General features: G+C 43.7%; 1 protein-coding gene across 12 annotated transcripts; it reads left to right on the top strand.

The window, feature by feature from the left end:
* Nucleotides 1–26,934, top strand: PRELID3A (PRELI domain containing 3A). Of its 12 annotated transcripts, none has more exons than XR_009222389.1 (7): nt 1–67; nt 7,945–8,113; nt 8,402–8,491; nt 10,737–10,807; nt 10,916–11,018; nt 22,389–22,528; nt 23,243–23,280. XR_009222389.1 is itself a non-coding variant. In XM_058556773.1 (7 exons), exons 1-7 carry the CDS (start codon nt 36–38, stop codon nt 26,437–26,439), a joined length of 672 nt encoding a protein of 223 aa, XP_058412756.1. In that variant the 5' UTR covers nt 1–35; the 3' UTR covers nt 26,440–26,454. The 12 variants fall into 12 exon arrangements, 11 of the variants coding, with proteins under 11 accessions (XP_058412756.1, XP_058412754.1, XP_058412752.1 ...); XM_058556773.1 differs by lacking the exons at nt 22,389–22,528; nt 23,243–23,280 and adding exons at nt 11,459–11,654; nt 26,429–26,454; XM_058556771.1 differs by lacking the exons at nt 22,389–22,528; nt 23,243–23,280 and adding exons at nt 11,459–11,654; nt 24,085–24,739.

The raw sequence follows: 26,934 nt of genomic DNA, 5'->3' as shown, positions 1-26,934 counted from the left end.
GGGATCGTGGAGCCCGCGCCCTGTGGCCGGCGGCGATGAAGATCTGGAGCTCGGAGCACGTGTTCGGGTGAGGCCGGGCTGCGGGCCGCTGTGGGGTCCGGACCGGCGCCAGCTCCTGTCCTTGAGCCGCCGGGGGCCGCCTGGGAAAGGCCGGACCCCAGACCCGGCCCTCGCAGAGCCCGCGCAGCCCGGCGCTGGCCTATCCCAGACCGCAGCCTCGGCATCCTAAAAAGAGGGGCAGGCCCCCTGTCCCTTCTAGGGCGTCGTTAGGTAGAGAGACCGCGGAGCCGCGCAGAGCTGTTTGACGGAGACGCCGCCGGGGTGGGATTGCTGAAGCGGGGCGGCGGCAGGGCGGGGGTCGGCCTTTGGGGCCGGGGGAGGGCCGAGCTGCGGGATGGTTGGCAGCTAGCCGCGTGGGGCCGGACGGCGGGGGCAGGAGAGCGCCTTCCGCGGCGTGGCGCCCCTGGTGTGCTTGGAGGCCGGGGTGGACGCGGTGGGGAGGGGACCCGGCAGAGTGACAATGCGCACTCCTCAGCCCACCCAGGAGCAGGCCTAATCTCACCTACATACTGCTCTCTTTTGGGTCAGGGGGCGAGGGGTCCTAGGGAGAGCAGAGGCCTAAAGAGCTGGCCGGGTCTTTTGCTGAGAGTATGCGGGGCAGCTGATCCCAAACATGTAGTGTGTTTTATGAATGAAGGGTCCACAGCGGCCCATGAGCTCAGGAGGAAGCCAAGTGTAGAGAAGGCATTTGGGGGGCTTTCGCCTGAATGCATTGTGGGCATGGAAGGCCTTCAAGTCTGCATGGAGAACTGCGAACTCTTTGAAAGTACCCTCGTGACATAAGTGGTATCTTCATCTTAAGTCACTGATCTGTGACATTCTGAAATCATTCTTTAATATTTTTTAAAGGAACAAAGATTTTTAAATTCCCTGACCCTACTTAGAGAAGCATTTCATTTTTGGGAAAAAACAACAATACTGCATGAAATGGAATTGTCATTCTTTGGCCTTTATAATGTAAAATGAAAATAATTTATCAAGTAGTTGAAAACTTCTGAAATTATTTTGAATGAAATCTTTAGACTCGATGGGATCCAATTTTAGTATTGATTTTTTGTACAGCCTGCAGGCTTTCTCAGCTGGGGTTCCTTGAGAGACCCAGTGAAAGCCCCAGAAAGAATGACTCCAGGGATTCTTTTCTCAATTCTCCCAAGGATGGGGTGTGACTGGCACCATCTAGATGGAGAGGGGGGAAGTTAAGTCATTGTATACCGTAGATGCCCAGGCAGTGGGGCTCAGTTTTCTCGCGGAACAGTTGAGGAGGACTGCTGTAGAGGTTCGTGAAATGCTGGTTGACAAGCAGAAGTGAATTGTCAGCTGTGAAAAGTCACTATTGATAAAATCCACCCATTTAAAGTGTACAATTCAAAGATTTTTAATAAATTTACAGAATTGTACAACCATCACCTAGTCCAATTTTAGAACATTTCCATCAGCTTACAAAGACCGGTCATGCCCCTTTACAGTCACTCTCCACTCCCAGCCCCAGTCCCAGGCAGCTGCTGATCTTCTCTTTCTATAGATTTGCCTTTTCTGGACATTTCATATAAATGTAATCATACAATATGTGGTCTTTGGTGTCTGGCTTCTTTCACTTAGCATAGTTTTTTGAGGTTCGCCCATGTGGTAGCCTGTATCAGTACTTGATTCCTTACCTCACTCATTTTATATCCCTGGCACACAGTAGGTGGTCAGTGAGGGGCTGAGGAATCTCGTGCAGACCAGATGCCCTTCCAGAATGAGGGCACTATCTGCCAGAGGAATTCAGTCAACCCCTAAGCTGCTGTGGACTGCGCTGATCCCTTGTCATTGATTTTTGAACTTAAAAGCAAAGGGCCATAATGAAAATTAACAAATGTGGAATGCAGCTGGCTGAGGTTAATGTCCAGTAGGCCCCTGTGGCCAACAGGTCGAGAAGGACATAATACTGTGTGGTGGCCTAGCATCATAGGAGAGTACAGAATTGGAAGCCTGGCTTTCTGGCTGGGCTTGCTGTGGAGTTTTCCCCTTGCTTAGTCCAGTGAAATCCCTGTTTTGTTTTGTTTTGTTTTTTCCTTTGAGGATTCTAGACCTTTCTTTTTCTTTCTATGTAGTACTTGTTTTCTTTTTATATGTTTGGTTGTACTGTCAGGTGAATATTTGATTGGAAGTTAATAAATTTACTCTTGAAAGGCAAGAAATAATTAGGCACAAAAACTTTTGATGTTATCAAGTTTTCTCTCTGTGTCTATATCCCAAAGAAACCCCAGGGGCTGGAGATCAGGCACAGCAGAGAGCAATATAAACACTCCTACAGAAACGGAGAGCCTTTTGGGAAAGCCATCTGATTTAGTGTGTGTTGCCTAGAAAGGGTTTAAAATAGTTTAAATAGTAATGAAAAATATAGGACTGAAATACAAAATATAGAAAGGGGTGTTTAAAAATTAGCAGGTTTATAAGTTTCATCCTCACAGCATTCACTGAGGTTTCAGATCTATGACAAAATCTTCAATAACAGAGCCAACACAAGTAGATTTCTGGCAGAGAGTCAAGGCTGGACACTCCTTGGATTCCAACAGCTCCCAGGAAAGGTCTCTAGTAGGCGATGCCCGTTTCAGGAAAGTAGGGTTTGGAGGAGATGATGCCCTGAGGCAGGCTTGCGTTCTAGCTGGGAGCAGGGAAAAGACCACCGCCCCAACCTTTTTTTAAAATAAGATACATGGAACATTACAGATAAGAGTTGAAGTGCCTGTTCTCTCCTCCCCAGTGCTGTTCCCCTCCTTCTCCCCCATAGGCAGACACGATCATGAATTTGGGGATCATGAATTTGGTGTATGTTCCAAAGGTCTGTCTGGCAACATTGATGTCTGTGTGCGTGTTTATCCATAAATAATATGTACTGTCGTTTGCTGTTTTAAAATAGAAATCAATGGCATTATCTTGTACAGATATTTTGACAGTTTCCTTTTCTTCTCAACAGTGTGTTTTTGAGATCTACCTATACACACACACACCTATGTATGTATATCATAGCTGTATAATATTCCATTGAATGACTCTGTTGCAATTTACCCTTCTTTTATTGAATGGACATTAAGTTTCCCCCCTTATTACAAATCACACTGCAGTGACCACCTCTGTGTATATTTCTGGTCCACTTAATCAAAGGCCCACTTAGGTCAGCAGTTCTCAAAGTCTTCAGCCTCAGGACCTCTTTACACTCTTAGAAAATACTGGGGACCTCGAACAGTTTTTGTTTATGTGGGTTATATCTACCAGTATTTACCATATTAGAAATTAAAACTGATAAATTTAAAAATATTAATTCATTAAAATTAATAATAAACCCATTAGGTTACATTACATTAAATTTCTTTATTAAAAACCTATATTTTCCAAAACCCCCCAAATTAGTAAGAAGAATGGTACTCTTTTACCTTTTTTTTTTGCTAATTTCTATAATGTCTGGCCTAATAGGAGACAGTTTGATATAGATGTCTGCTGCTGCATTCAGGGTTTGCACTCTGTTGTTTTGGTTGAAGTACATGAGGAAAAGCCAGCCTCACACTGTATGTGAATAAAACCCAATTGGAAAAGGCAGGAATATTTTAATAGTCTTTTAAAATAATTGTGGCAATTCTCTGCTGCTACTACTACAACAAAACAAGTGGTAGTTTCTCGAATTAGTTGCCGCATAAAATCTGAAACCGTGATGACCGGAGTCACTGGCCTGTCGTGTACTTTGGATGAGTCTTTTACCCCTGGATGATTTTGTGATGTCCTGTGTTGGTCATTTGGAATGTATGGGTTCACCAGGTGACAGTATGGGGCAGTCATCGGGCTCGTGGTAGTGGATACAAGTTTTCTAAAATTCTGATTTTCACTTGAAAGCTCAAATTCTATCTTTGGCAGCAAATACTGTCAGTCGTTTTCCGTGAAGTGATAGGGTCACTTCATAAAGTTTTGAGAAAATGTCTGCGAAATACTCAAGTCTGAATGTCCAAAGTTTGTCGTCAGTTGTTTCAAGTAGAAGTGGTGGGTGGAGGCAAGAAGCAGGTGGGTGGGCTCACCACCCCAACAGCTGCCCGCGCTTCCCGCCCACCGTGGACCTGCAGGCACAGCAGAAGCGTGCTTGCTGTGCCCTCGCTCCGAGTGTTAACAGGAGAGCCCTCGGGGTCCTGGTGTAATTTTACAGTTTCAACACGGATAGTCTTGAGAGACACAGGCAGGCGGTTCTCCTGCATGCACAGCAGGGAGCAGTGGCCATGAGTATGGCTTGGGCCCCTGGCCTTAATTCGTGGGGCGAGGCCAGCAGTTTTCCCCTCTGCAGCTTTTGCAGCATCAGTGTAAATGTCAACACGGGGAAAACGGCGCATCGTGTCTTCCCAGCGCTGTGCACCAGTTTCAGCCTCACGGACCTCCTGAAAGGGCGTGGGAGCCCCGGTGTCTGTGGACCCCATCCAGAGAACCGCTGGTCTGGGCCTAGAGTCACTTTAAGTAGGTGCAGGAGCGCTTTGCCTTGTCTGTGGCTGCCTTCATCTTTTTTTTTTTTTTTTAACTTGTTATTATGGACGTTTAAAAAATATGTAAAAGTGGAGAGACTAGAATAATGAGCACCCAGCGCCATCTCCCAGGTTGACAGTCACCATCTTGCAGTCTGGTTTCATGTGTCCCCACCCACTGCTCCTCCCCACCCCCGGATTATTTTAGGCCAATCCCAGACATACTGTAATTTCATCTCACTTCTTCGTTGTGACACCCTCACTGTATGTAGAGGGATGCCTTTGTTATTCCGTTCCACTCCCAGTGTGGGAACCCCGGTGAATCCTCTCACCTCCCGGCACTGTGCTCCTGGCCAGCCGCCCTGGGGACGGGTTCAGATGCCACCGTGGTCACCGTGAGCCGTGGTCGGGGACCGCTCCTCCTGAGGATAAACTTGAGCAAATTCCTTGCCTGCCTAACCCAGGCAGCTGAGAACCCTGCCTGACACGCGGGTGGCGTCTGCTGGATTCTCTCAGTAAACTGCTCTCTCGGGGACTTTGCTGGTTTCTGTGTCCACCAGCAGTTCATGTCTCCCTGTTCTCCACATCCTCTCTGACACTTGATGCTCCCCGACTTTTCAGCTTGTGCTAATCAAATGAGTGTCCGGCTGTTTTCTTTAACCAAGAAGTGTGTGATACTGACTTGCTGTACTTAAATCTTGTTATTTAAGAAATATTATTATGTTTACCCTTTTCCTCCATTGTTGATGTCTATATTAATTTGTGTGGTCATCCTGCTATCACTAGTGGAATTATTTATGTGAGTATTTTAAGCAAGTTGTATTTAAAGTCATCAGCTAGAAAGATGCAAGGTTTCTATATAAAAGAAACATTATTGTTTGAGATATGCTTAATACAAATATTTCTCAACTTTTAGATAGTTTTAAGTAATTTTAGAAGGCGTAGCCTATTCTGCTTAAAGTAATGATTTTTATGGGAACAGCTCTTAGAAACTTGACTTACAAAGCTCTCAGATTATTTCATTGAGAAGACCCCCCTGTATAACTAAGACCGTTTCTGCATTCATGTATCTCGAGATTCTCCTTCCTTCCCCAGATCTTGGATCAGCCATGTCCCTGACAGTTCTTCTTTGGTGAAGTAAGGGCTCACTCTCTGTAACCTACAGAGTGATTGAGACCAACCAAAATTCTGCTTCTTCATCCCTTTATGTTAAAGCTAGTGGATGCATTAACTTAGTGACATGATTCCGTGGTTTAAAAAAACGTTTCTTTGTTAAAGAAGGGATTCTAGACCAGGCCTTGACAATTTAGAGGCCGTGGAATATACAGTCATGTGCCGCATAACGACGTTTCAGTCAATGATGGACCACATATATGAAGGTGGTTCCATAAGATTGGTACCATACAGCCTGGGTGTGTAGCAGGCTATACCATCTAGGTTTGTGTAAATACACTCTATGATGTTCGCACAACATTGAAATCGCCTAAAGATGCATTTCTCAGAATGTATCCCTGTCATTAAGTGACATAGGGTAGGAAAGAACATAGGGTAGGGAGCTGGGAGACCCGGTTCTAGTCTGGGCCCTGCTGCTAACTTTTTGACCTGGGACCAGAGTTTTATGAGGATAAAGTAAATTAATAGTCAAGAAATTATATTAAAAAAGGACATCAAATATGGAAAAAAACCTTCAATGTGTCCATAATCTTTGATATTTGATTTAGTAATTCCATTTCTAGGAATTTACCCTAAGGAAAAATTAGACACATTGAATGACTAGTGTACGCAAAGGTTCACTAGTATTTCACAGTGCAAAATTGGAAGCAATCTAAGTAGCCTACTATAGAGGACTGGTTAAATATAAATATCGACAGGATGACCTATTGAGCAGCAATTTATAATCGTATTTCTGAAAATAGCTTCATGATATAGGAAAATGTTCATCATCAGTTACATACAAAAAACAGATGATAAGCCATGTACTGAGCATGATCCCAGTTTAATTTTTTAAAAAGTGTGTGCGTGCATGTGCATGCATCTGTGTGTCTACGTCTTGAGTCTGGGCTGTGTCTGCACATGCTGTTCAAACATGTCTGGGTACATCTGGAAAAATGATGGTGTTGTGGAGACATAGGTATCTTTGCAGGGCTCAGATGCTACCTGGGAGTGCGCACATCCTAAAGAAAGGAGGAATTAAGACAATAAGTGTTCTGGGGGAAGGTCCATCCTGAGTACACCACTGTAGCACCTCTGACTTGGCTCCCACCAGACTCGCATCTGAACCCTCTGGACAGCCATAGGGTTTTGAGCCTAAACAAGCACAGAGCTCTGGAAAGCAACAGGGCAGCTGTATACCTGGATTGGGACCTCTCCTCTCTGATGGCAGGAAACAAAACAGGGACAAAGGCCTCCAGCCCCTCACCCTCACCTCAAGGGCTCAAGGCCAAAGAAGGAGCCGTGGCCTCCTGCAGGAGAGACCTTGGGAGATGGGGGCACCCTCGGAGACTCCCACACAGACTCTGGTTACCTTTGGATAGTGGAATTGTGGATGCTTTTAATTTTCTTCATACTTTTCTTTATTTTTCAAAAATTTGAACACATTTTTTACAGTCAGAAAAAATATGTGATCACTTCAAGTCACATACCACTTAGAAGGTGGAACAAAGTAGTTGCTTCTCGATAGAACATCAGTACCTGAGAACAGTAGCCTGTTCTGGATGTGTATAAGGCAGATGTGTTCTTCTGTTTTAATAGTGTCGAGCTGCCAGGTGTCGAGGTGATCAGTTAGGACAAGGAGCCCAACTGGAAGTCACAGCCAAGCCTTATTCACTGCAACAGTGCTGGCCCGAGGCAAAAATAGGCGCTGACCCCCAGGGTTCCCTCCTCCCCATGGAACAGCACAGGGAGGGCAGGGGACCAGCAGGGGATGGGGAGAACTGTCTCACCGCCAGAGCCCCAAACAAAAGCGTTCTTCCTCTTTATGGACTGGAGGGAGGGTGGGGACCGAGGAGGAAGTGCTAGGACAGGAAAAGTGCTGAGCCAGAGGGGCAGAAGGTGCCTCAGCTGAGGCCCCGGGAGGAGGCCTCTGAGCAGAGGTGCCTGGGCCAGGAATGCAGATGTGTCTGGGCATGGCCGGCCGGGGACTTGAGTCCTCGTCTGTGCCCCAAACCCTGCTATGAGGCCTGCCAGCAGAGCCTTCTCATTGCCTCTGGTCAGCCCAGAAGGATCACAGGATCCAGGATTTTGCTCTGGAGACCTAAAGAAAAACCTTTCAATAACAGCGTGAACATTGATTTTCATTTCACTCCGGGACGCAGCGTCTCTGGCTCCCCTGGGCCACTCTGGCACATTTTACAAATCGTAGGCATTGCCTGCTTATGCTGGCTGATTGTATTTTTCCCGCCAGCCACCCATGGGACACGGTCATCAAGGCTGCTATGAGGAAGTACCCGAATCCGATGAACCCTGGTGTTGTGGGAGTCGATGTGCTGGAGCGCAGTGTGGATGGCCACGGCCGGCTTCACAGCCACCGCCTCCTCAGCACCGAGTGGGGGCTGCCTGGCCTCGTGAAAGCGGTGAGCCCGTGACTGTTTGCCCTGCTGTTTTATTTTTTGTCTAAGCATTTATTACTGCCATACACTCGGCTCGCTTTGCATTCATTCGTTTGTTTAATGTCTGTCCCGCCTGCTGGAACAGGAGCCCCCTGAAAGAGCTGTACAGGGCTGTACATTGCGGCATCCCCAGTTGTATCAGTTGTTGACTAGATAAGTGAATTAATTAGTAAATGAAATGGCATTTTATGTTCCATGATACAAAATGAAATTTTTAACACGTCACTATGCTAGTTTTGCTTTGTTTTTTAGATTTTGGGAACCAGTAGGACTTTGACATACATCAAAGAACATTCTGTTGTGGATCCAGTGGAAAAGAAAATGGAACTTTGTTCCACCAATGTAAGCAATGGCCTAAGATGAGAAAGATCCTTGGTATTTCTTGGTGATGGTGTGTAATGTCTTCATTTAATTTTATTTCCAGACCACCTTTGGTCTAAGTGATCTTCTCTTTTTAATAGAAAGGCTGAATTCATTTAGTAGTATTTTATTTATCTTTTTACTCCAGTATAATAAATTTATAGAAAAATGCTGAATAATGATGCAGATCAGGAGACAGAATGTGACCAGCCCTGAGATGCCCCCCTTGTGCTCCTTTTCAGTACCCCTCTCCCAGGATAACTGCTCTCCTGACTTCCAACAGCCAAGATGATTTTTAAAAATAATTTTATTTATTTATTTTTAATTTTATTTATTTATTTTTTTTCCCCCAAAGCCCCGGTAGATAGTTGTATGTCATAGCTGCACATCCTTCTAGTTGCTGTATGTGGGACGTGGCCTCAGCATGGCCGGAGAAGCGGTGCGTCGGTGCGCACCCGGGATCCGAACCTGGGCCACCAGCAGCGGAGTGCGTGCACTTAACCGCTAAGCCACGGGGCCGGCCCTAAAAATAATTTTAAAAGTGACTTTTCTCCTTCACTCCTCTCTCATTTCTCTCAATTAAAAAAATTTACAATGGCCTAATGCAAATTCAAAGAACATATTGGGGAAAATGCATGGGCTAGGAACATGGTTTATTTGATAAAATCTCACTCTGCAGATCGTGTCATAGTGTGCTGGAAGATTAGGTTCTGAACTGCTGCAGTGCTTGGTATACCATCTGGGACCTTTGCCGATGGCCCCCTTCCCTCGTCCCAGGCAACGCTTCTGCATAAAGTTACAGGGAATCTGGCAGGGGACCTCCCATTGGCCATTCCTGACAATTTATGTATTCTGTTCCCTCTTCTTTACTTAGAAAATTCCACTTCATTCTTCAAAAAAGCTTAGTTGTCAGTAAAGAGGGACAGTTCATGCTCCAGTGAGGGCTAGTGGGAAGGGCATGGGGTTTGGAGTAGGACAGACGGTGCCTGTATCCTGCAACTATCACCCAATGGCTGGATGACGTTGTGTATGTTAGTTATTAACCTTTTCTGAGTATTACATTCCATGTCTAAAAAAAGAAAGAGCAAACCTCATAGTATTGTTTTGAGGATTAATGAAGGGAAGTAGGGTTTATAAAATACAGTGTCTGGCATAAACATAGTGCACATAAAATGATAATAGCTAATCAGAGTTTAATTGTTAATGTTGTTAAGTATTTCCATGCATTTGTAATAACTGTAACTAATGAGACTCTTTTGATAACTCTGTGCTCAATCGGAGGAAAGGAGTTCCCAGCCAACCACTTTGCTGGAACAGTGAGGCTGGGGGAGGAGTTCAGTGAGCGATTATTGCGTGAGAAAAAATAAGTGCTTTAAGTTTATCATTGCTGGAAGGTTATATTGCTTTTGACTACTTAAACTCTAAAAAATAGTCTATATTGGAATTGCTCTTTGTTAAGAGGGTAAATTGGGTTAAACAATGATAAAATTCTAGAGCTCCATTGTCCATTGTGGCAGCCACAATGTGGCTATTTCAATTTAAATGAATTAGGATTAAATAAAATAAAAAATTCAGTTCCTCAGTCACACTAGCCACGTTTCAAGTTCATTTAGTCTCACGTGTTTAGTAGCTTCCGTAATAGGTGGCACAGATATAGGACATTTCTGTTATCACAGAAAATTCTTTGGGGTAGTGCTGTTCTAGAGCTCCAGTTTTTAAATAGGTTTTAATGAAAAATACTAAGAATGTCCATGAGAGGCGAGTTGGTTTGTAGGAAGGAGCACTGGAGGAGACAAGATCTACACAACCTTGCTCTCACGGTCTGTATAGATTCAGAGTTCTGCCCTGTGAAACCCAACAACATAGTGTCCCAAAGCCAGGGTTTGCACCAGCGGGTGGGAAGCTTCTTGCTCGTTTACCTGGAAGCTAACCCAGGGATATTGTCCTTTTCTATAACTGCTTATGGTTTGGCAGTTTGAAGGTACCTTGAAGGCCAGGCCTGGCTCAGGTTTGGGTGGGGTTTGGAGAGAGGGCAGTGACAGTCGCCAGAAGGAGCAGCCAGGACACAGTTTCCTTGGGACTTAATGTGGTAGTGTGTCCTGGGCCTAAATGTTTCTTCTGTTCAGGCTCCAGTAAGTGCTGATTTGGGGCTGGAAGAGTCTGGGCAGATGGTTTGGGAAGAAATGCAAGAGAAGCAGAACCTAAAGCCATTGTTTCTTCTTTTAAGATCACACTCACAAACTTTGTATCGGTGAACGAGAGGTTGGTGTACACACCCCATCCGGAGAACCCTGCCATGTAAGTGGTGGTGTCCTGGCATGGGCATGTTGAACTCCAAGGTTAGGGCAGGGTGGAACCTCCCTTCTCTCAGGACTACTCACCCCTTTGCTTCTTGCTCTTCTGTAGGACCGTGCTCAAACAAGAAGCCATCATCACCGTGAAGGGGATCAGCCTCGGCAGCTATCTGGAAAGTTTAATGGCCAACACAATATCATCCAATGCAAAGAAGGTATGCATCTCAGTCCTGGGCCTTGTGTGTTCTAGCTGTTAAGTGGTAGCTTGAGTGGGTGAAATGCATAGTCCCCTAAGTCCTATGAGTGCTGGGGCCCTCCGTCTCTAGCTGAGCTCCTAATGCCACAGCATGATCCACAGTTACATTCAAAAGCGGCAGCAGGGAAGGCTGGCCCAGGTCTGAGTGGAAAGCGCGGGGTGAACATGGAACATAAACCCAGCCAAGGCAACTACCACTTCAGAGAGCCAAAATGGGGTAGGCTCAGTTAATAAACAAATCCCACACTTCAAAAAGATAATGCGTTGACGTTGTCAGGCAGGATATTCGGGATTTTTAGTAGTTTGATATTTAATAGATGTTAAGTGGCTTTGGCCAAACCTCTCCATCTGTGGAGTTTCCCTGGAGTCAGCTGCCATCTTTGCATCTCCCTCTGACAGGCTCTGAGAGTGAGCTTTGTGGAGGTGAGAGGAGAAGGGATGGATCCCAGGAGGCTGTCCTCCCTGGCGTTCCTGGGGAGAGAGCTCAGCCTTAGTGAGGCAGAGACTGCTCACGGAGTCCAGCTTGCCTTCTTCTCCAGAAAAGGTGATGGAAAGAGCTTGGGTGTGTGGAAGGATGATGTTATACAAGTTCAAGGTAATGTTAGTCGCCAGCGCAGGGCCTTTGCATTTTACCTTAGCTTACCTTACAGGCCCACGTCGTCCCCTCAGCTCTCCTCTCCTCCTCCTTTCTCTCCGTTTTTTTTTGGTCAGAAGTGATTCTTGGGGCCGGCCCCGTGGCATAGCGGTTAAGTGCGTGTGCTCCGCTGCTGGCAGCCTGGGGTTCGGATCCTGGGCGCGCACTGATGCACTGCTTGTCAGGCCATGCTGTGGCGGCATCCCACATAAAGTGGAGGAAGATGGGCACGGATGTTAGCTCATGGCCAGTCTTCCTCAGCAAAAAGAGGAGGATTGGCATGGATGTTAGCTCAGGGCTGATCTTTCTCAGCTGGGATGCTGCCTGAGCTGTATTTCCCTCCCTATCATGCCTAAGTCACAGCTTAGTGGAAAACCACTGAGGGCTTGCATTTCGTCTGGTCACTGATAGAAGAACCAATCTGCCCTATTTTTTAGAAAAATCCAGATTTGGAAACATTGGTAGTAGCTTAGCTCAGTTCAGGAAGGTAGGGGAACTGTGGCGCCCAGAGCTGCACACGTCATGTCCTCACTGTGAGCCCTTACTAACCTTTGTGTGTCCAGTGTCTGGCTTAGGGTAGGCACCCTAAATGTTTGCAGAGAAAAAGAATTATAGAAGGAAGGAAATACTCGGTAAGGCCAAAGCCACCTCAAGGGAAACTCAGTGGGGCCAGATAAAAGTCTTCTGTATCACTTCCTCTTAGGGATTGCTCTGTTGAAGGCCTCATAGAGATCTCCTGCCTCCCCTAGCTATAGTTACCATTTGACAGCATTCCCGCTCAGTTGGGGAGATGCCTGGGACAGCTAGTGGCCTGAGAGCGGGGACAGGAGATGGACATGGAGATGGAGAGGCAGGTCATCCTGGGACTTGGGTGGGACGACTCATTGAGGAGGCTATGAGGATAGCTGTCGCTTCCCCCTCGTCCTGCACTCAGGAGGTGATGGTGAGGGTGAGGGATGCCTGAGTCGGTATACCCCAAGCTAGTAGTTTAGGCAGAATATATACCACCTTATTTCTGAGCTTGAGAAACCGCCTGCTTACAGTGAAAGATTGTTCATGAATGGTTACTGCTGTGTCTCCCTTCAAATGGCAGCATTTCGCTTCTGCTATTTAAATTACAGGCTATAGCTTGCTGTCTGCGGTGAGTGAGGCAGAATTTCTTACGCCACGTTGAAATCTTTCTGTGTTGCTCCAGGGGTGGGCTGCTATTGAGTGGATAATTGAGAATTCTGAGAGCGCTGTGAGCTAACGGGGTCTGCACCTGCACCTGAACGGTGGTAACTACAGTGTTCTTTAACCTGGTGGAGAATTGAGTATCTTGCTAACCGTGTGCATGGTGTGCGGTGCTGGGAGGGTGTTTAAAAGATGCAGCCGCTTGTGTCTCTAGCCCTGCGCTCCTTAGTATCTTCTGTAGTGGAAAAAAATCCCTAGGTTCATCCTCTTCCTAATTCATCTCCCTGTTTCATGGCAGGATTTATTGTCAAGGGAAACTTGAACATTCATGATCTGGTCTCTAATGCAGGCAGTTCAGCTTCTCCTGCCAGCTGTTCTCAGCGCTTGGCTGCCTGAACATTTCCTGTAACTTGTGCATCATTAGGAAGGAGGCTTTCATTAGGTGGTCCAGACAGTGTTAAAGGCTGATCTGACGGGAGGACTTTTTCATTTTGGGTAGGATTTGAATATCTGCACGTTCTTATAAAGAACGCTCTGTGCCCTTGCGCCCACACTGCAGCGAGGAGGTCAGCTTGCCTGCGTGCTTGCTGTGGGCCAGCCACGCAACTGCCCATGGCCGTTTTCTTTTAGTGGTGAAAGCCATTTCTAGCGTCATCTTGAGCTTCTCAAACATTCCTTGGGTTTCCTGGGCCACCAGTGGCTGGACTGTCAGAAACGGACTTGACACTTAATTGGTCAGCAGTCGTCTTCATTCCTCGTAGGAAAGGCAGAGTTTCCTGCTTCCCATGTTTAGGGAAACCTTGTACTCCTGCCTTGAAATTCCTCACCCTGTTAACTTTCCACGCTGTGCTGCTCCGGGCCCTGCTTTCCCCGGTCTGTCTGTCTGTCTGCAGCATGTGTGTACACACTCGGTGCCTCAGTCAGCAAATGAGAGCCAGCTGGTTCAGGCTTCTTTGAGACTTCTTGCTGGTTTTGCTTAAGTCACTGAACCTTAGGTTTGCCAGAGACCTTCACCTTGAACCCAAGGTCATGATCTGCCACTGGGTCTCTCATCTTCCATGGATGCACCACTAAGGTGACCACAGGTAGAGAGCATAGTGTGTGGGGGCAGTGTGGTGTGTGTGATGCTGTCATTTTGAGTTGAGGACTCTGTCACATTTTGTTTCCTCGTAAAGTGGAGCTAAACTGCCTCAATCTTTAATCAGATGCCTCACCCAAAAAATCAAAGAAGAAAGAAAGAAAGAAAACAAATGAATGAACGAAAGAAAGAAAGCAGAGAAAGGAAGGAAGGAAGAATCGTGTCCTGAGTATGGTTTACTGGCCCAGTCTGGGAGAGGTGTGGAATCTGCTGGAATCTTCCTCCTGCCCAGTCACAGCCTCTGCCAGGCTCCTCCGTCGTGACCTCACAGGACAGGAGGCCTGGCCAAGGCAGAGTTCTCGTCTGTTGCTGAGAGAGACTCGGTGGTACGAGGAGGACAAGGGCTGCAAAGCCCTGCCTGTCCCCTGACCGCGGAGCCAGGGGGTGGGAAGTGGCCCTGGCCCATGCCAGTGTTTGCTCGGGCTGTTCTTGTGCTTTGTCTAGTGCCCCACTAGCCGCAGCTCCCAGCTCTTTCCTGCCAACTCTTGGGATCTTACTAAACACTTTTCTCTTTTCAGATGACTCCCCACTCCCACCCCCCCATTGCCCTCATGTGCCCCTTGCTCAACAGTCTTCACTGCCAGTCTCTTCACCCATATCTGGCTACCATCTGTCACCTCAGGTGCTGTCGCCGTGTGTCTTTCTCTTCCCCTCATCACTTTGTGCAGATCTGCACACACGCCAAATTGGGCAGATTTCCTGGTTGCGGCTAGAAATCCAATTAATGGGACGTTAATATGGTTGAGGTTGAAGAGTACAGGCGTCCACCCCTCTGGTGACACATGTGGTTGACAGTACAGTGAGCTCTCCAGTCAGAGACAGTTAGAATGGTCTGGAGTAAAGCCCTCTGCCCTCAGGCTGCGGCTCCTATGTCCTGCGGGTCTAAGACCAGCGACCCCGAGGGCTGAAGGCCTGTGTCACTTCTCCCCATTCAGACGTGTCCGCAGGGGGCTTATTCACACAGAGCCAGTGTTAGGAGGTGGCACATGAGTTTAAGCCTTCCTGTTAGCTCTGAGGTACTTCCAATTGGGAGTTTTAACTTTCCCATTTTCAAAAGTAAAATGTAAAATCTCGTTCAGTATGTTTCAAATTACAAAAACTTTAGAGAAGGCCTCCATAAAGGATGGGTAGAACTGTATTCTAATGTTTTTCAGATATTGCTTTTTGTTCGATAGGAATACTTGTAATCTAAAATGAAATTAAATTCATTTATATATTTACGGAATATTTTATGCACATAGCTTTAAGGTAAAATAGAGTTAAAAGATTTATGGCAAAAAAAAAAAAAAAATCCCTCTCACTCCTGCAAAGCATGCTTTTGCCCTTCTGAGGGGACTCAAGTCTTTTGGCAGTTTCTGGCTTACTGCTAGGTTTCTAAATAAATAAGGATATTCTGCTATTTCTTGATTTAACAGTTTTAGACGTTATCTGCTGACTTCTTGTTGTGGTAGATTATTATTTTCTCTCTCTTACATCTTTTTTCCCTCCCCCAAGTCCCCAATATAACTATATTGTAATTTATGGTTAAAAGCACGTTCAGAGTTTCCATAAGTTTGCAAATACATAACTATGTTTATTACCCATTGAAACAATATACCGTAATTACATTTTCTTTCTCATATAACTGTTTTTTTCCCTTGAAGGTAATAATTATCTTATTCTTTTCATCAATTTAATTTAATTTTTTAAAAGTCTCTGGCTGAGTCTTTCCACACTCTTCACCGATTCTCTACGGTACCTTGTAACATCATTGTCTAGAGGTCAAAGCTTTCAGGTAGCACACCCCTTTCTAGCTTCCCTGGCACCATCCTTCCTGGAAGCCAGGACTCGCTCTCGTCTGGCTGAGCAGCTGTGTGGCTGTCATCTTTCCTGGGCACATCCTCGGCCCTTCTCCTCTCCTGGACCCCTTGTCTCCTGGGTTCCCTGCCTTCCTCTTTCTCTTTCCTACCACAGGATAGGGAAGCACATCTTGTAGTCGCTTCTAAGACTTGGCACATCTGAAAATGTCTCTTCTATTCTTGCGCTTCGTTCCTAGCTTGGCTGGACATATAATTCTAGACAAAAAATATTTTCACTCAGAATTTTGAAGGCATTGCTCCATTATTTTCCACTCTGATTCTTGATCCTCTGTATGTAGCTTTTTTCTCTCTGAAAGCTTTTAGAATCTCTTTATCCCTGATGTGAAATTTCATATGGCTAAGCCTTGTTTGAAGAGATCTTTTACAATTTACTGTGCTGCATTGTGTGTGTTAAATTCCTGGTTTTGATATTGTACTATAATTATGTAAGATGTTATTGAGGAGAAGTGAGTGAAGGGTACACAAGACATTCCTGTACTATCTTTGTAACTTCCTGTGAATCTATAATAATTTCAAAATTAAAAGTTAAAAAAGTGTATAAATAGTGAATCATGGAAAATGGCACAGGTGGGCACTCCAAGAATCAGTCCCTCCACTGAAACAATCAATAATATAGCAAAAAATGGCAGAATCAACTTTCGTAGAACTCTGGATTCTAATCAAACACTTAAACCAACTAGGGGAGCACATAATGAATCTTAATTAATCTACCCTGCAGATTTTGGACTTGCCAGCCTCCAGAATCATGTGAGCCAATTCCTTAAAATAAATCACTCACTCTCTATGTATACACACACACACACACACACACACACACACACACACACATATTCTGTTGGTTCTGTTTCTCTGGAGAACCCTGACTAACATACTATTGAAGCTAAATTGGTGTCAATTCAAACTAAGCTTTTATGAATTTAAGATGTTAATTATAATCACCAGGGTAACCAGTAAGAAAACAACTAAAAATAAATAAAGAAAAAAAAAACAAAGGGGGAATCAAAAGGGTATACTAGAAAAAAAATCAATCAAACACAACAGAAGGCAGTGTGGAAAGAATTCAAGAACAAAAAGTTATGAAATTTATAGAAAACAAATAGCAAAATATAAGAAGTTAGTGCTTCTTTAGCAGTAATTACTTTAAAGGTAAAGAGGTAAAATTCATCAATTAAAAGACAGAGATTGGCAGAATGGATGAAAAAACATGATCCTACTATATATGTTGCCTAGAAAACACTCACTTTATATCCAAAGACACAAATAGGTTGAATGTGAAAGGATAGAAAAAGATATGCCATGCAGATAGTGCAAAAGAGAGCTGGGATGGCCATACTTATATAAGAAAAAAGTAGACTTTAACAAAAATTGTTACAAGAGATAAAAAAGGACATTATATATTGACAAGAGGGTCAATTCATCAAGAAGATAAAAGTTATAACCATATACATACCAAACTACAGAACCCCAAATATATGAAACAAACATTAGCAGAACTGAAGGGAAAAACAACAATTCTACAGTAATAGTTGGAGACTTCAATAATGGATAGAACATCTAGACAGAACATCAGTAAGGAAATGGAGGACTTTAACAACACTATAAACTAACTTCACCTAACAGACATGTATAGAGCACTTCACCTAATAATAGCAGAATATACATTTTTCTCAAGAGCACATGGAATATTCTCCAGGATAGACCATATGTTAGGCCAAAAAACAAGTCTCAATAAATTTAAGAAGATTGAAATCATACAAACTATCTTTTCGTGATTACAATGAAATGAAATTAGAAATCAATAGCATAAGGAAAACTTGAAATTTCACAAGTATGTGGAATTTAAAAACCATACTTCTAAAAACCAGTAAGTCGAAGAAATTACAAGTGAAATTATAGGATATTTTCAGGTGAATGAAAATGAAAACAACACATGAAAACTTATGAGATGCAGTGAGAGCAGTGCTCAGAGGGAAATTCATAATTACAAATACCTACATTAAAAAAGAGGAAAGATGTCAAATCATTTACCGGATTTAAGGACCTAGTAAAAGAATAACAAACTAAACCCATAGATTGCAGAAGGAAAGAAATGATAAAGATTAGGGAGGATAAAATAAAGAACAGAAAAACAATAGAATTATCGAAGCTAAAAGTTGTTTCATTGAAAAGCTCAATGAAATTGGCAAACCTTTAGTTTGACTGACCAGGAAAAAAGAGGATTCAAAATAAAAAAAAAATCAGAAATGAAACTGCATCACTACAGACCTTATAGAAATAAAAGGATATAAGAGATACTATGAACAATTATACACCAACAAATTAGATAACTAGGTGAGATGGACAAATTCCCAGAAACACACAAATTACCAAAACTGATTAAAGAAGAAATAGAACATCTCAACAGACCTGTAACAGGTAAAGAGATTGAATCAGTAATTAAAAACCTTCCAACCAAGAAAAGTCCAAATATTAAAGAAGAATTAACACCAATCTTTTGCAAACTCTTCCAAAAAATAGAGGAGGGAATACTTCCTAACTCATTCTGTGAGACCAGTATTACCCTGATACCAAAGTTAGGCAAAGGCACTCCCAGAAAATAAAACTACAGGCCAATATCCCTTATGAATATTGATACAAACACCCTCAACAAAATACTAGCAAGCTGAATCCAACAGCTTGGTGTATATTACATGGTGTATGTTACAAGGATATACACCATGACCAAGTGGGATTTATCCCAGGAATGCAAGGGTGATTCAACATACAAAAATCAATCAATGTTATATACCTCAGTAATACAACCAAGGGGAAAAACCCCGCATGATCATCCCAGTTGACGCAGAAAAAGCATTTGACAAAACTTAATACCTTTTCATGATAAAAACACTATTCTGGGAATAGAAATAGGAATTCTAGGAATATTATAGGAATAGGAATAGAAGGGAACTTCCTCCACATAATAAAGGACATTTGTGAAAAACCCACAGCTAACATCCTACTCAATGGTGAAAGACTGAAATCTTTCTCCCTAAGATCAACAACAAGACACCACTGCTATTCAACATAGTACTAGAAGTTCTAGCCAGAGCAATTAGATAAGAAAACAAAATATTAGGCATCTAGACTGGAAAGGAAGAAGTAAAACTATATTCACAGATGACATGATCCTATATGTAGAAAATCCCAAAGAATCCACAAGAAAGGTAATAAAGGAATTCAGCAAAATTGCAGCGTACAAGAGCAACACAAAAAAAATCAGTTTGTTTCTTTACACTAGCCATGAACAATCTGAAAAGAAGATTAAGAAACCTATCCAATTTACATTTGCATCCAAAAGAATAAAATACATGGAAATAAATTAAAACAAGAAGGTGAAGGACTTGTACACTAAAGATTATAAAACACTGCTGAACAAAATTAAAGAAGACAAATAAATGGAAAGACATCTCTTGTTCATAGATTCAAAGACTTAATATTGTTAAGATGGCAGTACTACCCAAAACGTTCTACAGGATCAATGCAATCCCTATCAAAATTCCTACAGTTTTTTTTTGGAAATGGAAAAGCCAATACTCAAATTCATATGGGATTTCAAGGGACCCTGAATAACCAAAACAATATTGAAATAGAAGAGCGAAGTTGGAGGGCTCACATTTCCCAATTTCAAAACTTCTTACAAAGCTACAGTAATGAAAACAATGGGACTGGCATAAAGATATACATATAGACCAATGGAATAGAATTGAGAGTCCAGAAATAAATCCATGTATCTATGGTCAATTGATATTCAACAACTGTGCCAAAACAATTTAATGGGGAAAGAACAGTGTCTTCAACAAATGGTGCTAGGACAACTGAATATCTACATATAAGAGAATGAAGTTGGACTATTACCTCACACTATATACAAAAACTAAGTCAAAATGGATCAAAGGCCTAAATATAAGACCAAAACCTGGGGCCGGCCCCGTGGCTTAGAGGTTAAGTGTGCGCGCTCCGCTGCTGGTGGCCTGGGTTCGGATCCCAGGCGTGCACTGACGCACCGCTTCTCCGGCCATGCTGAGGCCACGTCCCACATACAGCAGCTAGAAGGATGTGCAGCTATGACATACAACTATCTACTGGGGCTTTGGGGGGAAAAAAATAAATAAAATAAAATCTAAAAAAAAAAAAAACCCAAAATTCTTAGAAGAAAAGATAGGGGTAAATATTCATGACCTTGAATTTGGCAATGGATTCTTAGATATGACAACAAAAGGAAAAATAGATAAATTTGACTTCAAAACTTTTGTGCATCAAAGGACATTATCAAGACAGTGAAAAGACAACCTACAGAATGGGAGAAAAATTGCAAATCGTATATCTGATAAGGGTCTATTATCCAGCATATATAAAGAACTCTTAATGCAACAACACAAAGAGAACCTAATTTAAAAATGGGCAAAGGATCTGAATGGACATTTCTCCAAAGAAGATTATGGAAAATAACAAGCATTGGCAAAGATGTGGAGAAATTGGAACCTTCATTCGTGCTGGTGGTAATGTAAAATGGTATAGTCACTCCACCCCTAGGTATATACCCAAAACTATTGAAAACGAGTACTCAAATACTTGTACATGAATGTTCATAGCAGCACTATTCACAATAGCCACAAGGTGGAATCAACTCAAATGTCCTTCAACTGATGAACGGACAAACAGATGTAGTATATCCATACACTGGAATATCCTTCAGCTATCAAAAGGAATGAAATACTGGTACATACTATAACGTGGCTGAATCTCTAAAACATTACGCTAAGTAAAAGAAGCCAGACACAAAAGACCACATACTGTATGATTCCATTTATATGCAATACCTATAATGGGTAAATCCATACAGACAGAAAGCAGATGGGTTGTTGCCAAGGGGTGGGGGGAGGAGCAAATGGGGGAGACTCTGCTTAATGGGTGTGGGATTTCCTTTTGGGGTGATGAAAATGTTTTGGAACTAGATAGAGGTGGTGGTCGCACAACATTGTGGATGTACTAAATACAGTGGAATTGTATACTTTAAAATGGTTAACTTATGTTACGTGAATTTCACCTCAGTGAAAAAGAAGAAACTATGAATAAATACATGCATGTATACACACATAAAGCTGAGGTCAGGTTAGCAAGACATCCAAAAAAAACCATATGTTGGGATCTTGGTGGTCCCTGTGGTTCTGGTAATGCTTTCTTTGATCATTTCCCCACCATTCTCTCTCTTCTCTTTTTCTGGAAGTCCTCTTAGTAATATGTTAAGCTTCCTGGATTGATCTTGTAATTTTCTTATGTTTTCTCTCCTCCTCGTCCTCCCTTCTGGGAGATTTCCTGGACTTTGTCTTCCAACCATTTCACTAATTTTTATTTTGGCAAATTGTATTTTTAATTTCTAAATCTGTCCTGTTCATTATAGCATCTTGTTCTTGCTTCACAGACGTAGTGTCTTCCCTCCTCTCTCTGCAGAAATAAATGCGAAGTGAAGCTTTCTTCTGTGTCAGTGTCTCCTCTGCGTCCTTTCGTTTTGGAGTCTTTCCTCAGATGTCTCTTCATACTGACCTACCCGAAACACAGCGAGAGCTCCGGGTGGAGAGCGAGGCTGCTGACTGCTCGGCTTCACTGTAGGGTGTCCTGTGGCTTCTCCCTTGAACCCCACTGACCTTTTCTGTAGAGTGGTTCAGTTTCTCCCGACAAGACTCAGCCTCTTGGTGTCTGTGTGTGTGTGTGCACCCAGGGGTCTAGGAACCCAGGCTGTGAAATTACCCCTTTCAGCCTGTCCCCTGCCCTCCCCTGCGTGTCCTCTCTCTGGCCATTCCCCAGGCTCTAAAAGGCTCGTGTCCAACCCCCTCTCCGCTATGTCACTCCTCATCCCTCTGCTTTCCAACTTCATGTGTGGGCTGTGAGGTTGCTAACTCTGCATGGTTTCTGAAGTTTGTGTTTCTGTTTTTTTTCCTTATAGTTTTGTAGACATTTCAGAGATAAGGGCAAAAGGTCTTTTTTCCCACCGTCTTGAAATCAAACTTCTGTTCACGTTTCATAAACAATATTAATTTAAAAAATATATAAAAGCAATCCATGTTTATAGTTAAAACAAAAGGCTTCCCTTTAGAGGAAGAGTGATTGGCCTGTGCCAGTTGACTCTAGATTTTTGCAAAGGCTTCCAGAAATGTTATATGCATATGCAAGTATGTGTGCGTTTTTTTCTTTTATTAAACACAGATGGGATCATCTGTGTATACTGTCTTGTGTCTGTCTTTTTTCTACTTTTTTCTACATTATCTTGAAAAGTATCTTCTTGTGGGTTAGCCATATAGCACTGAAGTCTTAATCCCTGAAGGATTTGAGGGCTCCTTGCAGATAAGCCCTGCGTTTGTAAAGGCGGTGGGTGCCGGACAGAGCATCCTGTACTCTGGGGCAGACTGTAGACTGCCCCTGGGTATCTATCTCCTGAGACACTGTCTGAACCCTTTCTCCACTGACAGCCTCTTGTTCCACTTGTAGGTAACTCTGTTCCAGTCAAGGTAACTCTGTATAACCTCAGAGAGGCAACAATGGTGTAAAAATTGTCACGTAGAGAGTTCTGTTCTAGAGGGAAACATGGACATTTGTGATCTTGGAAACCACACATTTTTGAAGCAAGGGTAAGAGTCTCAGAGGTGGTAGATTCTCTTGAATCCTCTCCAATGGGTAGGGTGTGCAGGCGTCCCTGGCGTAGTTTTGGAGGAAGATTGCATTTTTAGGGCAAGGACAGTTGTAAATGTCAGTTATTTGGCCACTTTAAATTTTTGGTGGCTTGAAGTGGAGTAAAAGTAAGCACATGCATGTGTGGGTTTTTTATTCTCCTATGCTTTCCATTATAAATAAATATATATTTTTTTTCTTGAGGGGGTCAGTCATTAAGTAAGAAAGTGGTAGTGATTATTTGCAAAATTTGTTTAGTGTAAAATAGTTTGGCTTTGTAACTTTCATTTTGGTCTGGAAGTGGATTCAGTATTTATTTGTACAACTGTTCACCATAAGCACAAAAGCAAATGCTGTATGATAAAATATCATGAAAGCTGAGTGCAAATAGCCATGTGAAATTTAACCTTGATTTCTGATTTGAGAAAACAGTCAAAAGCTCAACTTTAATCATGTAATATTGTTTCATAGTGAGTATCTGTCAACACTGCTATTGCACTGATGTTCAGCAGGTACCCCCAGCACTTGGAGGGCGGCCTCATTTCCTGAGGTGCCCTCTGGCAGAAGTTTTAGAACATCAGCATGATGGGACCTGACAGAGGCCTTCTTCATCTTACGTGTTTAGATGTGGACACATCCCCCTGGGAGGTTCCTCAGTGCTGTTCTCTTGGCAGGGTCGCGAGGCCTTGGAGTGGGTGATTGGCCGACTTAACATGGAGTTGGAAGGTCTCGGGGCCCCAGCCTGCGCCAGAGTGTGAAGCAGTGGCGGACTGCAGCCTTCGGGCTCCCTGTGCCCAGGACACGGAGACAGAGGCTGAGCAGCAAGTTGATGGGCGTTCATCACCCACCCTGGGCTGTGGGGCTGCACACACTCGCTGGACACTTGGTTTGCCAGAAGGAACATTTGGGATCAGTGTGTGCCTAGAGACATTTAGGAAGGGGCTTCCAGAAAGGGAGTGAATTTGCTCCATCTTGGCATATAGCTTACCTTTACCTTTTTTTTTTTTTTGGTGGAAAGGTTTTATTTACTAAACAAGAAGTTAATTTATTTTTTATTTTTTTATTTTTTAATGTTTGTTTTTTTTCTTTGCACAGGGAAAGATTCGCCCTGAGCTAACATCTGTTGCCAATCTTCCTCTTTTTTTTTGCCCCCTTCCCAAAGCCCCAGCGCATGGTTGTATAGCCTAGCTGTAAGTTGTTCTAGTTCTTCTATGTGAGCTGCCGCCACAGCATGGCAACTGACAGATGGGTGGTGTGGTTCCGCAACCGGGAAGTGAAACTGGGCTGCTGAAGCAGTGAGTGCCGAACTTTAACCACCATGCCATCAGGGCTGGCTCACAAGAAGTTAATTTAAATCTTTGATATCCCTTCCCCAGAAACCAAAGTATCAGTGAAAAAGCGAATAACTTTCTCACACTCTATAACCTGCCAACCTTCAAATAGAAGTTTCTTGTGGGTTTTGATCCTCAAGTTTGCTGTGAACATAGACCGTGGATATTCCCCTTTGCTTTCGCAGAAAGAAGGCTGTTTCAGAGGGCTGGAGCAGTGTTTCTAAACATCTGAGAGCCTGAGGTTTGCTTTGGGAGCTTGTTAACACTACAGATTTCAGGCCGTCAGCCGCAGGGATTCTGCCAGGTCTGGGCTATGGCTCGTCACATCAGGCTGGGAGCTCACCAGGCCGAGGAGCACTGACCCTTCCAGCGAGTGCTGGGTACGGGCCTCTGCCCCTGTGCCCTGCCGCTGACCTGCCAATACTGGAGCTTCGTGTTCTACAGATGTCACAGCTGTTCTGCATGCGCACAATTTATTTACCAGATTTTATCTTTCACTGACCACAGACTTTAGATTTAATTTACGAGATGAGTTTTTAATTATATGTATATAGCAAGTAACATGAAGCATCCCTATTTCATTTTAGTTTCTGAACGTGAAATGGGACACAATTTTCCTTATTTATGTTTTAACCAAAGCAACCAGTTTTGTTTTTTAGAGGAGAAATGAGTACCAGGAGAAACTAGTTATTTTGATAATGTCATATTGCTTGCCTAAAATTTTTTTTGCCAAAAGCATAAAAGTAAGTCCGGAATTCTTCTGCCTTTCTGTAGTTTCCAGTGTTACATCCCTGTTATTGTGGCCCTTGAGTTTGGTAGGAATAAAAGTTGAATGCACTAGTTACTGTGTTGACTCTTCAGATAAACCAGAAGTTACTGGAATGATGGTCAAGGGCAAGCTATTCTCTTGGAAGCTGGGCTTTCCAGAGCTGTGTGAGCCCACCAGGCCACCTGGTGGTCTGTGTGTCAGTGCCTCCCTTCTGGTTAGGGAGCTAATGCCATACTGTTACCATAGAAGCAGTGCAGGAGCTCTCTGGAATCAGAGGCTTCCCTTTTCGTAGGAAAAGCGATGGTCCTGAACATTCTTTGAAGACTCTTCCACCCATTTGGCATTAGAACCAACTATAACTCTCTCTGTCCGATTCGACCAGTAGCTTTTTGGCTTCTCAAGAGTGGGCGCCTGTTTGCCTCTAGCATTTCTGTCCTCCTGTTAAGGAAGGGGTGGGCATGCTTTGATAGAGGAGTTAACTGCTAGGTGTCTGTGCTATGAGTTCCATGTTTTTTCCTGAATAGTCTTTCCTAGCAGATCTCTACGTACAGCTGAGCCTTAGTGAATGCCTAATATATTAAAAACAGATCTTCGTAGGTTTACGATTTCAGTATCCAAAGAAAAGGCAGGGTTATTCTGGTGACCTTGGTGCCTAAGGAGAGCACCCTTTGTGAGCCAGCTGTTGGATTACAGGTGTGCAGGAGTAAACCTGGGCAAGTTACATGACCACTGCACTTCAGTTTCCTCACCTGTAAAATGCAGACGCTGATACCTACCTCAAAGGATCAAACCAGAGAGTGGATGTGACACAACTCAGTGCGGGCCTCGTGGCACCCAGTCTACGGTGATGTTCCTGCTTGTCTTGGCCCATCGCTGGGCTGCAGAGTCCCTGGGGGGAGTACTGGGCTTCACTGATGAAACATATATATATTTTTTCTTCTTTTCTTGGTGAGGGAGATTGGCCATGAGCTAACATCTGTTGGCAATCTTCTTTTTGCTGAGGAAGATTGGCCCTGAGCTAACATCTGTGCCCATCTTCCTCTATTTTGTATATGGGATGCCGCCACAGCATGGCTTGATGAGTGTTGTGTATGTCCACACCTGGGATCCGAACCTGCAGACCCCAGGCCACCGAAGCTGAGTGAGCGAACTTAACCACTACGCCACTGGGCTGGCCCCTGGAACATACGTTTTTAGCGAGGGTATTTTTTTTTTTTAACTTTTATAATCACTAGTAAGAGTTAACTGTCAACAGTAAAAAAGGCAAGTAGTGAGAAATTAATGATCTTTATAGAAATATAGAAATTAATCTATGCTTGTGTTTTTGGCTGTTATAGGACAGTTTGCTTAGGGCAGGGTCAGCAAACTACAGCCTGTGAGCTAAGAATGGTTTTTGCATTTTTCAAGGGTTGTAAGTAAAACCCCTACACTCAGAAGAGTATGCGAGGGAGACCAAATGAGGCCCACAAAGCCTGAAATATTTATTATCTGGTCCTTTACAGAAAAAGTTTCTGTGAAGCCAACCCCTTTCTTAGAGATTCCATTGCATCTCTCAATCAACATAAATAAAACTAAATTTGGTCCCTTCCACCAAACTGCTCTCCTTTCCTCCATTTCTAATTAGTCTATTTCCATTGCCCAAATACAAAACCTGAGTTATTTAAGACTTCCTCCTGTTCTTTCCCTCTAGCCATTTGGAAACCAGATACTCCTTTAAAAGGTCTCAGACCAATGCTGTCTTCTCATGTTCACTGTCCCAGTCTGCTTTTAGGTGCTTATTGCCTGGGATAACCAGCTTCCAAGACAGCCCCCAAGGAGGCTGCCTCATGGTGATCACACTTGCATGTGGTTTTCTCCACATTGAGCAGGCTGACCTGTTGGGTCAGTGGAATAGTGCAGAATATTCCGTGATGGTGTGTGACTTCCCAGGTCAAGTCATAAAAGACATTGCGGCTTGGACCTTGCTTGCTCTTGCATCACTTGCTCCGGGACAAGCCAGCTGCCATGTTGTGAGGACACTAGAGGAGCCCGACAGGAAGGTCCACACAGCAAGGGGCTGTGTGAGGGAGCCATTTTGGAAGCGGACCCTCTAGCCCCAATGAAGCCTTCAACTGACTGCAGCCCCAGCTGACATCTTGACTGCAACCTCCTGAGACCCCAGGCCAGAACCACCCAGCTAAAGCTGCTCCTGATTTCCTGACCCATAGAAACTTGTGATATAATAAATGTGTATTGTTTCAAGCCACAGAGTTTTTGGGTAATTTGT

The sequence above is a fragment of the Diceros bicornis genome, chromosome 16 (assembly GCF_020826845.1).
Source record: "Diceros bicornis minor isolate mBicDic1 chromosome 16, mDicBic1.mat.cur, whole genome shotgun sequence".
Taxonomy (NCBI): Eukaryota; Metazoa; Chordata; class Mammalia; order Perissodactyla; family Rhinocerotidae; genus Diceros; species Diceros bicornis.
The sequence above is the reverse complement of the archived record's forward strand: the minus strand, read 5'-3'. Positions and strand labels throughout refer to the sequence as shown.